A 13,017-nucleotide genomic window follows, 5' to 3' on the forward strand; every position below is an offset into this window, starting at 1 on the left:
ACCAGCACACCCTACTCTTTGGGGAGTGAAATAAGCCGCCTCCCAGACCCCCACGGAGCCTCTTTAAAAGAAAGTTTAAAAATTAAAAATTAACATTTTAAAGAACTCATTAACAGTATTACTCACTGTGATGAGAAACACTCAAGCTTCCTCATCGTCCCTAAAAAGTCAGCTGGTGAGGAGACAAAGACCCAGAGCGGAGGCGGCTCAGTCGCCCCCGCCCACCTCACGGCCACGCGTGTGCTGACCGTGGTCACGGCTGTGCTGGACAGGGCTGGCGGGTCCAGCAAGCACCACCCCACCCCCCAGCCTCTTGTGGGAAAATGAATCAATGTCACTGCTGGTGACACAGCTCACATCAGGAGCATCAGCCACCCAGGAGAAGGGTGTCCCAGCCAAGTCTAGTCTCACACACACACACTGCCCTGTGCCATCCCATGCCTGGGCACTGCATCAGCTCAGAGGGTTCACCCTTCTCCTGCCTGCGATGTGGGGTACTCTAGTCACCAAGTGTCAGATCCAAAGGAGGCCTCAGAGGAAGCAGCAGATGGCTTTTAGAGTGTGTTTCCTGGGCTCTCAAGGATGAGCAGACAGGCAGGGGGCGGTGCCAAGGACAGTGTGCCTGGGAGGATAAGGCACGGGGGATAAGGGAGAGAGGGCACTTGGAGACAACCACCTCTGAGAGCAAGCCCCACATACCTCCAAGGTACCAGCATCACTACCCAGAAAACAGACTTCCATCCCCTCTCTGAGTGGAAATTTTCCTTTCACCCAAACAGGCATCCCAGACCAGACTGTGGCCAGGAAACACAGAGCATGATCCAGAGACAGGTGGCCTTGGGGATTAGCAGAAGGGCACTCACAGCCCCAGGGGGTGAGCTGGGCTGGGGAGACAGTGGTCCCTGGCAATGGGCAGCTCAGTGTTCCAGAACCCTCTTTGCTTCACCTCCCTTCTGGCTTCTCTGACGTGGGCACTGGGTGTCAAGCTCCCATCATTAATTAAACTTGCACGATCCACTTGCATCAGCTTCTGTGGTTGAGACAGGACTCAAAGGTAAATGGCCAAAGTCTGGTGCCTCCGTTAGCACCGACCATAGCAGCTACATGGGGCAGGAACTGATGACAAGCACCCCGCGTGGACACTGAAGGTCCTGGCTCCAAGGCTTACTGCCAAGAGCTCGCAGACCCTTTGCTACCACAGGATGACACTCTCAGCACAGGCCAGCCACACACAGAAGCACAGGCCAGAAGGGCAAAGGGTAGGGACCTTGGTGTCATCACCATGTTCCTGCTGACTGCTGTGACTCCAGCCCCAGCTAAGGACAGACACTCAACATCCTCGGCGGGTCCCCAGTTCACCTGTGGGCCCCCATCACTCCATCTGCTCCAGCTGTGACAGGCATCAAAAGCAAACTCCCAAATTAGTCAGGAAGAGCTAAGGGCCTGCTTCCGAGGCCGGCCTGGATGATCCGACAGAGGGGAGTCTCAGCCATTAGCCTGGAAACCGAGCTTCTCATCTCACCTCCTGTCGGGGACCCTAACCCTCCCAGGTCTTCCAAGCCATCTTGCCAAGGGACACCTCAGGAACCGGGCTCCTGCTGGCCCTGCCCGGGTGCGGGGCTGGAGTAGGGAGGGAGGGGCGGGGGGTAGGCGGCTCTTGGCAATTAGGATTCAGCAGAAACCCAGGAGACTGGAGACCTGGGAACATTTCCATGTATTCAGCCTGAGGTCAAGGTCTTAACAGGGAGGAACCGGTGGAGGGGGTGGAGGAGGGAGTAAAGAAGAGAAAAGCACAAGGCAGCTGGGACCCCATGGATCGCCCAGGGCTGTGTGCTTGCCTGTCCACCCCTCACCCACCAGCGATGGGCCACTCCACTTGCCACGGGAGCCAAGGAGCCACGAGGGGCCAGCCAGCCCACAGGAGAGCCAGACGCTGCTGCTCTGATGTCCAGGAGGAAGCGAGTTTGGAAGTCAGCCCCACCAAACGCCCTTTGCCCCCCTCAACGAGTCCAGAGTGCACACGGGCCTCAAGGGCCCCGAGTCACCCGACGAGCCACAGGCCTGGCTGTCAGCAGGAATAACCAACTGCATCTCCTCTGGCACTTAGCATGCCATTTCTTCCTAAAGGACAGGGATAGTTAAGTTTGAATAGTACTTATTTTTCATGTTTTGGGGCCAATTCTAGTAAAAATCATTTAAATGGCACCGTAAGAGATAAGTGTGCCAGGCTACCATGTCAAGCCAGCCACCAGAGGGACTGACAGGAAAAGGACCGGCACGTCCACAGGAGCCCTGCAGGAGAGGTCCCTGGGCAACTCCATGCCCACTGAGCGCTGGGCTGGCTGCGGCCACACAGAGAGGTGCACGCTGCCCTGACTGCAGTCTGGAGCCCAGCAGGGCAGCTCTGGCCAGATCCCGTCGTATGGGAGATCCAAGTGGCAGCAACTGGATGCGAGAGACTGGGCCAGCAGGGAAGCCAACCCCACCCCAGAAACTCTCCCTTCAAAAGGAAGGGGCGACCTGAGTCTCCCACAACATTGTTAATCAGCTATACCTCAATGCAAAATATTTTTGGTAATAAAAAATTAATAATAAAAAATTTTTTTAAAAATTTACAAAAAAGGAAGGGAAGCTCTGGCAGGAGAGAGGAGGCAGGGCCCCCCCTCAAAGGGGTTCACGTCTTCAGGAAGGAGCCAGTGTCCGCGGTCCCGGCCCATGCAGGCCTCCTCCACTGGAGCTGGGCCCAGCAGGCGACTCAGGGTCAGGGCGGGCGCGGTGAGTGCCAGCACCCTCTGTGGGGCCTCCCCTGAGAAGGAAGCTTTCAACTAACACCCATGGGCAGACATAGTGGGACCCTCTAGAAAATGAAATTTCCAAGCACAGGTCTAGCTGACAAGCTGACCACCTGCACGTGGCTAATGAACCAGTAACAGGGCCGAATTACAGCCGTCAGCATCCACGTCCAGGGGCTGGAGCCTGCCTGCAGTCTTCTCCTGCTCACTGCCCAGAGCCCTGCCCCAGCTCCGGAATGAAGGGGGCAACCATGTCGGGGTTCTGTTAGCTTGAGAGAGAAGGGCAGGGCTTTCCATAGTGCGGGTCACTGATCCTGGGGGCAAGGCGGCACTTCTCAGAGAGGCTGGTGTCGGGAGCAGAGGTGATGGAGAGGAGCCTGGCTGAGTGTCCCGGCAAAACCCCTCACCAGGCCTCAGGCTGCCTGGGGTCAGGTTCCTCACAAACCGCCTGGGGTCAGAGCCAAAGGATTTCCCTTGGTCCTCCTCCTCTGGGAGGTCTGCACCCGTCATCACTACCCTGAAGGCAGGGGAGCCAGGACCAGGCCACCAGACAGGCTGAGGCAGCCATCATCCTGTGACCCAGCTGTGTGTACAGGGTCGGGGACAGGGGCTGTGAAAACACCCCACACACGCACCACACCACACACGCCATAGCACACAGCACACACACGTCAGTTCCCACACCAGGAAGTGCCATGTGCAGAGCCTCAGCCCCAGACACAGCTCCCTCCTCCCTACAAACCCCAGGCCAGCCACACTCTCTCACGTTCAAGCCAGAGGTCTCAGCCAGGGGTGGGAGCAGAACACAGCCAGGCTGCTGAGGTCCTAGGAGGGGTCCCCCAACCTGGCCCAGAGTCGCTCACCCTCCAACCGTGCTGAAACTTCCCCAGGGTGCCAATTTCCCACCTGCTCAGAGGACCCCAGACAGCCCGGGGGCCAAAACTGCCATCAGCTGAGCTGGATTCTGACGGAAATGAAAGGAAACACTCTCACATCAAAAAAAACCACCAGACTTGTACAAGCAAAAATGCCAAATAAAAACAAAATAGAAGCTACTGCATTCCCGTCCCCACAACGGCCCGGGGTGAGGAACAGCCTGAGCCCCCAGCTCCCACGGGCCCCTCACATCTGAAGCCTTGATGACAGGACAGGCTGTTTACACAGGAAGCGGCAAATGTGAAGACGGGGGTGCTGTTTCCCTGGGCGACTTCGGATTGCAGTATCTGCCAGCAGGATTTTCAAAAGCCATCAGAGAGAGACTCAGAAGGAAGCTGAGGAGCTGAAGGTCAAATGTTCAGGCTGGTGGGTTTTGATCGAAAAGGCCAGGTAATCCCGCCAGCCTCGCTCCCGCCCTATTGATCAGGAGTGTCAGATCAGCTCTGCACATCAGACTAGGCCACTCCCCACTCCAGCCCCAGACAGCCCACCCCTTCCACTGCCCTGTTCCCAACATGCCACCTTCTCTCCCGAAGGCTTGGGACACGCAGACTAGTAGAAGGTCACACCAGAGCAGAGAGAGGGGAAGGCTGGATGGGGTAGGCACGGAGGGGAGCCAGGTCTGCCAGAGACAAGGGGCTAGCTCTCTGCTGCGGAGCCAGAATGCCCCTGGGGACCGGCCTGCTCTATCTGGCCTGCCCAGACCACCTAAAGCCTTTCCAACAGGGAGATGCACCCTGCAGACCCATCTGTACCCTCCAAAATCCGTACCACACAGTCAGTTGCCCTGGCAAAGCAGGGACAGATTAGAGAAGAACTTTTAACAGCAGTTCTGAAACACAGCCATGGTCAAAGTGCAGAAGATCATCCCTGTATTACTGAAGACTATGCTCTAGAACAGGCAACCGCTAACGGCTGCTCCCTGACCAGTAAGGTCTGGAGTTTTAAACCCTCATATTAGGACGTCCCTGGTGGTCCAGTGGTTAAGACTCGGCACTTTCACTTCAGGGGACAAGGGTTAGATCCCTAGTCGGGGAACTAGATCCCACATGTCATGCCAAGCGGCCAAAACAAAACCCCCCAAATGCCATTTGGCTGTGGGGAGGCAGGGTGAGACCTGCTCAGCTGTTTGGAGGATCCCCAGGGAAGAAGCCACAGCCTGGAGGATGTCCACTCCACCCCGTGGACAGGCACTCCCTGACTTCTGGCAAGAGTCAGCCCTGTGTAAGCAGCATCAGTGGTCAGAAGTGGTGACACCCTCAGAGCCCCGCCACGCCTCCTGATGGAAACTCACTACTGTCCACACCCACGTCTCATGGGGCTGCATCTCTGACACTATGGGCGTCTCAGCACACCTGGGGCCAGGAGGCAGGGCCATGGGGAGGCTGAGAGGGTAGGCAGGCCAAGGCCACGGGGGCCGCCCAGGCACAGGGGCCCCGGACATGCCACTGGCAGGAAGGGCTGAGGCTACAGCTCTGTGATCACCTCAGGGTGCAGGGAGGGCTCTGGGAGAATCTTCTCACCCAGACTAGATCTAAACTCTCACCAGGAAACTCCTGCAGTCACCAGGGCTTTGTGACAAGCCACCCTGACCCACAGTGGAGTAAAAAACCATGTATCGTGCTCACAGACCCTGACGGTCAGGGCTCGGGACAGACTTTCAAGAGGGCTGAGGCTCCAGCGGGTGGTGCTGGCTGGCAGCCAGGCTCTGGGCCCTCCACACAGGTAAGTCTGGGTTCCTCACCACATGGCAGCTGGGCTCGAGGAGCAAGAGCCTGGTGGAAACTACAGCATAATTTACAGTCTAGCCTCAGAAGTCACAGGCTTCCCTGGTGGCTCAGATGGTAAAGAATCCACCTGCCACGCAGAAGACCTGGGTTCAATTCCTGGGTTGGGTAGATCCCCTGGAGAAGGGAATGGCTACCCACTCCAGTACTCTCGCCTGGGAAATCCCATGGACAGAGGAGTCTGGAGGGCTACAGTCCATGGGGTCACAAAAAGTCAGATACAACTGAGCGACTAACACTCACTTCACTCAGAAGTCACACAGTGACCCAGGCACGTTTATGCATTGAGGCTGTGACCCAGATCCTGACCGAGTCAGGCAGGAGGGACACGATTCCAACTCTCCATAGGGAATGGCCATAAATACTGTGGACATTACCAGCTGCCTGTCCCCAGCACCCTTGCTGCCTCACTCCAGTGTCACGGCACAGTGACCGTCCCACAGTGTAACCATGCACAGTGACTAATGGACTAAAGCCCTCGTGATGCCTCATGAGTGGCATCATGGCTGTTCCACAGATAAGGCATTGGAGGCTCCGACAGTGGTCAGACCTGCTTCCCGGAGAAGCCCACTGAGGTTGGGGGGCCCTACCCTGGCCCTCTGCACAGATGCCTTGTCACTCAAACCAGCCACAGACCCGCCAGCCTACCTGGCAATGAGCGTTGGGACCACGAGGCAGCCAAGGCTGCAATTTGTACATTAGCCCAGAATAAGCACTCTCCTGGCAGAAATGACACGCTAGAAGGTGGAAAGCATCTAGCGGAATCCTCTGATCGCCTCAAGCATACGCAGTTAAGTACAGCCTCCGCCTCAGCACCTTGGAGCCGGCAGGAATGGCTCCTGGGAGCAGTGGATGTGGCCAAGGGTCCTGACGCTGGCAGACACCCCAGATGATGAGTGTGGCAGCCTCTCAGCCTCACCCAGGCCTCTGGCCCCAAGCTTGTCACACAGCATAGCCCCAGAGCATGACCCTGTCTCCCAGCTGAGCCACCGGAGCCAGGGCCTACCTACATCCTCAGCCCCTCATGGCTTAGCCCAGAGGCCGGCGCATGGGAGGCATGCCGTGACAGCATGTAATCCGTAACAGGCTTCAGAGAAGGACCCCAGGCTGTCCTCCCTGACCAGAGCCAACCCCAGCACACCAGGGTGGGGCCACCTCCCATGGACGCTACACAGGAGTGAAGGTCTCCCCTACCCAGAGCCAAGGCCTCAGGCATCTCAACACAGCTGGGAATCCGGAATTTCAGTATTAACAAACAGCACCTCCAAACAAACGTGAAGACAGTCTGCAGCTCCGGCTCTGACGCTCCTTCCCATCCAAGGGCACAGGGCTCCGGCCCAGAGCAGACTGTCAGTACACTTGCCCACTAACCCTTGCCCCTTGCTAACCCTCCCCCGCTGCCACTCACAGGCCAGGCCCTGCCCCCGCCCCCAGCCAGCCAGCCAGCCAGTGGTCAGCCGGCACGGTCGCAGCCCCAGACTGCTCCTTACTTTCCCATCCAGGTGGCATGGCTGGGAGGAAGCCTGGGCACGAACAGAGTCGACGTCCCGGTGTCCACGTTGATCACGCCGTAGCAGCCCGGCTCGGTGACACCAAATGCCCAGTGAAAGAAGGACTCCTGTGGGAACAAGGACGCAGGTCACCCAGTCGGCAGGATGGAAACTTAAAGCACAAGGAGAGAGGTGGAGAGTCTGAGCGCCCTCCTTCCCACACCCCAGAGAGTCGGCTCGGGCTCACCGGCTCTTAAAGTCTGACCCCAGGCTCACACCGCCCTGCATCTCAGCACTGTGCCCCCTCCAACCAACTGCCATCTTCTCCTTCCTTCTGGCTGGCTGCTCGGACCCTGCTTCATGCCCGTGTCCCAGCCCCACCCGCCACCCCCACCTCCCCGGCCACTTCCCTCAGATCCCAGACGGGACAGGTTAAGACACGGGTGCCCATGAGCATCACAGATCTGGCAACGCCCTACCCGCATCCCCCCGTCCCTCCCCACCTCTCTGCCACCCCCACTGCCTGCAGGCAGGCAAGGTGCCACCTTGACTTAAGACGCCCAGGCCAGGCATCTGCTCAGAAGTAGATTCCTCCATTTAAGACTTCTTCCTTCCTTCTCCCGCCCCCGGGGCAGCTGATGACTTCAGTGTTTAGCATTAAACACGGAGCTAAAATATCGTTGTAAAGGTATGAAGTGGAGGAGGCGCCCTTCTAAAATTAGTCTTGCATAAAACATCAGTAAGGGAGCCAACAGCTGAATTTAGGAGATTGGTTTTTAAACCACAGACTATGGAAACCTCAAGAAGCATCAGAACGAGGCAGAGAAAACTTATTTAGACCTCCACGTCTCCAGCAACCCGGGGACGACAGGAACGAAGAGGCAGAGGGAAGCCCTCCAGTAGGAGACACTTTCTTTCCGTGGAAGATGCTGCGTGCACCATGGCTCGCAGCAGTGGATATAGGCCTGTGCCCCACAGGGTGGACACTGTCCAGCTGCAGAGGCCATGCCTTGCTGCCCGTGATCCATGCTCAGCTCCCTTCCCATTCCTCTGCCTGCTCCCTGACCTGGATGTTCGACAGCCACGTCCTCTAGGCCTTGCCTGGCCCCAGGGAGTTCCCAGTGTGTCAGACCCCTGCTCTGGGAGACTTGGAGTTGGCAGATGGGTTCTAATTAATCCCAGCTCCCGCTCTGAGTCTGTTTCCTCATCTGTAAAGTGGGGCCAGCCTAGGGCCCCCTGGGTGAGCCTCTGATGACTGTCCTTGTTCCTGTCCCTGGGAACTGAGTGATGCCAGAGGCCATCACCTCCAGGCTGGCTTTCTACAGCTTGGCCACCCGCCGCCATCCCCCAGGGCTCTAGAACCTTGCGGAGCCCCTGGATCACTTCCCAGGGGAGGAAACCAAACCCAAGAGGTCAGCACTGGCGAAGCTGGGATGAATGCCGGGGCGCTGGACTCCTGCTCAGACCCTGTTCCCATGCCTCCTCCTCCCAGGACCTCTGCAGCGCCAGTCCATTCTCCTTGCTGTGCCACAATCTGGTCGCAGGAACTCGGCCCTCCCCATCAGCACCTCTCCTGGCCCAGGGAAGGCTGCCCAGCCCACTGTCTGGGTCTAGTCCTGTGGATACCATTCCCCGACCTAGAACACCCATCCCCAGCTCCACCCGTCAGAATGCATGCTGGCCTTCAGGATCCACACCCAATACTGCCTCCTCCAGGAAGCCTTGCCTGCTTGCTCCCCAGGAACATCATCCCTCTGTACTCTGATCTGAGAGAGCTGAGGCTAATTGGTGACAGCTCTGCCCTCCGGAGTGGGGCCCCCCTGGGGACCTCAGCCTTGGCCTGCCTTCAGAGAACCTCCTCCAGGTCCCTCAGGAGCGCAGAGTTGCCCAGACCCACCGAGCCTGATGCTGGAAGAGGGCAGACGGCCCACAGGAGGCCCAGTGCACACCCAGAGAGGCGGGAAGCTGCCGGGAGGGCTCACCTGGCGGAAGAGCACGCCGGTGTCGGTGCAGTAGCGCTGCGTCTCCTCGCCACCCTGCAGCACCACCGCGGAGCCCGCCTGCACTGCCGTGTTCTTCCGCAGCCGCTCACACAGGCGCTGCCTGTTCAGCGCGAAGAGTGCCAGCGGCACCTTCAGGGTTTCGTTCCCCAGCCAAAATGAGGGTCTGCAAAGACACGAGCAGGCTTCTATTAGCACCGCCAGGCACGTGTCCTATGCACAGTCTGGGGTGGCCGCAGGGCCCAGCCTGGCACCAGACCCCCACGAGTACGTGGCAAGCTGATCCAAGCTCGATCTGCGTGTGACCCGGGAACAGCTCCTCGTGGGGCTGCCGATGGACCACAGGGGCTGTCAGCCACACCCTCCCCTCCTGGCCCTGAGCGTCAGACAAGTGGGATGAGGAGCAGCCGGGTCTGTTTAATCAGTAGACAGATGAGCCCACGGTTGGAAACTCTATAACGATGCCCAGACACATCCCCTACCCTCCAGTTCCTGCCCTCAAGGAGCTTCTCATCCATGTTATATTTGGCCCAGACAACACTGGATCCCTGCCCACATGTCTGCAGGCTGCATCTTCTCTGTAGGTCACAGACCCGGCAGCCCAGGCTGTTCCTCACCTGAGCTGGGACACCTTCCTGTCCTCAACACACACACACACCACACACACGGCACTCAGCACAAGACACAAACACACACACACACACACGGCACTCAGCACCAGGCACTGAGCGAGCCAGGCCTGTATGTGCCAAATGACTGAGGGGGAACCATGACAAGATGGACTTGGAAGTTGCGGCCTTTGGGCTGAGGTTTCCCCTCCACCTGGGCATGGCCTGTGCTACCCCTCATGTTTCTCCCCACCCCCCCAATCCCCTGAATTGCTCCAGCATCAATTTTCCCCTCTGGGGACCATTCTCAGCATTCAGATGTACAGGAACCTCACCCATCTTTAAAATAAATAAGTTAAAAATACACCCCTTGACCCCTACACCCACCAGCATCTACTTCTCTCTCTGTGCAATAAAGTCCTCTCAAGAGTCACCCAGCCGTTCCCCATGTCCTGGCTGCCCCAGCGCACTTAGAACCCTGTGCAGACTTCCTCCCAGCCACAAGGTGCTGAGGCGGGTCGCACAGGCATCATACTCTTCCCTAAAGCCCAAGAACACTCCCACCTGGGACCTTCCTGTTCCCTCTCCCAGTGCCGACCAGGTTCATGTTCTCGCTTCATCCAGGCCTCTGCAGAAAAACCCCCTCTTCCCCAAAGCTTTTCCAACAACCCCACCCAAACCTATCCTCTTCCCACCTCTCTAGAGCACGCATCACTGACTAATAGTTTACTTGCTCGTTGTCTCCCCAGGTAAAATGTAAGCTCCGTGAGGGTGGGGACCGCCTCCTTCCAGGCCCCTAAAACAGTGCTGCATGCATGCTAAGTCACTTCAGTTGTGTCCAACTCCTTGCGACCCTATGGACCGTAGCCCACCAAGCTCCTGTGTCCATGGGATTCTCCAGGCAAGAATACTGGAGTAGGGTTGCCATGCCCTCCTCCAGGGGATCTTCCACACCCAGGGATCAAGCCCAGGTCTGTTACATCTCCTGCACTGGCAGGTGGGTTCTTTATCACTGGCGTCACCTGCGAAGCCCAAAACAGCACTGTATGAATGACTAAATGGAGGAAGGGTAGTCCCAGTGCGTGGGCTGGCGGCCAGCAAGGTCGGGGCCAGGGGGCAGGAGTTAGGCAGGGGCGTGTGACCTGTGCGGGGGGAGGCCCTGCAGGCTCTCTGGCCAGCGGAGGTCCAGGAGGGCAGGGACAGCCCAGAGAGAGGGGGCGCTGCCTGGGGCTGCAGTGAGAGACGGTGCTCATGGGTGAGGTCTGCCTCCGTCCACTAGAACAGAAACCCCACGAGCCCAGAGAGCTGGGTCTGCTCTGGTCCGTGCCGCTCCACATCAAGGTCTGTGCTGGGCATGTGGCAAGTGCTCAATAAAGATTTGCTGAGTGAGCAACTGTCGCAGCGTGGGGCCACCCACACAGCTGTGCAAAGCTGCCACATCAGCCCCAGAGGGGAAGCAAGCCCCACCCTTGGACCAGCCTGTCCAGGAAGGGTAGGGAGGTCCTGCCCACCCCAACATGCTGACGGGACTAGAGCCTGAGGGTGGACACAAGGGGCCAGGGCTTCCTCTCAGCCAGGCCACTTGCCTGCCATGCTCAGCACCAGGATGAAAGGAAGGGGTGACGGCTCACAAACAGGCCAGCATCCCAGCTGGCCATGCCGTCAGGAACTGAAAGTGCAGCCACCAGCACCCCTGCACAGAGTCCCTGTGTTCCCCAATTCTTTCCCCTCACTCAGCAAAGCCAGGGTGGGCTCAGGAAAGAGCCTCGTCTTTTTGGACTCCTGACAGCACAGAAGGGGCAGCACCGCTGCAGAGGCCCCGGCCAAAGCTGCCTAGACCCATGCAGCCTCAACAGCACCAGTGCCTAAAAATGCCCAGCCTCGGCCCCCAGCCTGCAGAGCCCACCCACCTAAGCTCCCTCTGCCTACCCCCGCCCCACCTCCCTCCTTAAACACACCAGGTACCAATTCCTGGGGTGGCTCAGTGGTAAAGAATCCGCCTGTGATACAGAAGATGTGAGCTCGATCCCTGGGTTGGGAAGCTCCCCTGGAGAAGGAAAATGGCAACTCACTCCAGTATTCTTGCCTGGAAAATCCCAAGGATGGAATAGCCTGGTGGGCTACAGTCCATGGGGTTGCAAAAGAGTCGGACATGACTTAGCAACGAAACAACAACAAAACCAGCTGACACTGCATCCCTGGATCTCTGGAACCTGGAAGGCTCTCAGAAGGGCTAGGCGTCATCTGATCTGGGCTTCCTTGGTGGCTCAAACGGTAAAGAATCCTCCCACAATGCGGGAGATCTGGGTTTGATCCCTGGGTTGGGAAGATCCCCCTGAAGAATGGAATGGCTACCCACTCCAGTATTCTGGCCTGGAGAATTCCATGGACGGAGGAGCCTGGAAGGCTACAGTCTGTGGGGTCGAAAAGAGTTGGACGCAACTGAACGACTTTCACTTCATCTTATCCAGAACTTTCTGAGAGACCTAAACTCCCCAGGGCACCTGGACAGGAGTTTTCTGGCCCAAGGGCCGAGCAGTCCAGGTCAAGACAGGAAACTCGACAAGCTACCCTCCCTGGGAGCATGAGCTGCTGCTGCAAAGGAAATCGACAATACTACCTAATCCTGCATGGGCTCAGCCAGAACAGAGAAGGGCAGCCTGGCCAGAGCCCCCAGGCAGGCCGACGGCTGCAGTCATTTATTACTGCAGGGCACCCCAGAATCCAGGGGTATAGAGACATGCCCTTTGATTTCTCATGGCATAAACCAACCCTCAGAGAGAATGTTGGGCTCAGAGCCATCACAGGTGGCTTCTCCCTGCAAGTTCAGCAAAAGCAGCACTAATAAAACATCCCCACCTGGTTTCTGCTGGAGCTTTTGCTAACTGGCATCTGGAATTTAAAAGGCAAAAGCCAGGTCATCTCCAAGTCCAAGTGTAAATAAGGCACATTTTACTGCAGGCAGCCAAGGGCAGGGGCAACGCCCAGGGGAGATAGTAGGGGCTGGCAGATAAAGACTCCAGGGTATCAAAGAGACCCACAGAACAAGCTCTAGCCCTCATGGGCCAGCCCACCCCGTCAACAGCCAGAGCCCAGGAAACAGCCAGTGACCTGCCCCCATGGAAGGTGTGACACTGATGCCCAGGAAAACCTCTCCTGTCCCCCAATTCAGTACCGAGCCACCTCTCCTTTCCCTCAATGGCTACCTGCTGGGTTCTCACCCAAGGGATTAATGCACAGAGTTTAGGGACTCCACTTACTTGAATGGGAAAAAAAAAAAGTTATATCTTTATTTTCTCTAATCTCTCTTTCAAATTAACATTTTCTTCAGTTATTAACATAAGCAAAAGCCACAACAGTATCAGCAGTGCAAGAATCTATCAACAGAAATCAGAAGTATTTTC

General features: G+C 57.5%; 1 protein-coding gene across 5 annotated transcripts in view; it reads right to left on the bottom strand.

The window, feature by feature from the left end:
• The window catches only part of PEPD (peptidase D), a 119,172-nt gene that overhangs the window by 101,379 nt on the left and 4,776 nt on the right, over positions 1 to 13,017 (bottom strand). For 4 of the 5 annotated variants that reach the window (XM_086349626.1, XM_086349625.1, XM_086349627.1 and 1 more), the window contains exons 2-3: positions 8,988 to 9,171; positions 7,006 to 7,133 (exon numbers count right to left, since the gene is read on the bottom strand). In XM_086349626.1, coding sequence (XP_086205752.1) covers positions 7,006 to 7,133; positions 8,988 to 9,171 — 312 coding nt within the window. Of the gene's footprint in view, positions 1 to 6,709; positions 6,855 to 7,005; positions 7,134 to 8,987; positions 9,172 to 13,017 lie in introns of those variants that run through there. The other variant, XM_086349628.1, reaches the window with a different exon arrangement.

This window comes from Bos grunniens, chromosome 18 (genome assembly GCF_055505025.1).
Source record: "Bos grunniens cultivar Pamir isolate PY7600 chromosome 18, Bosgru_T2T1.0, whole genome shotgun sequence".
Classification (NCBI taxonomy): Eukaryota; Metazoa; Chordata; class Mammalia; order Artiodactyla; family Bovidae; genus Bos; species Bos grunniens.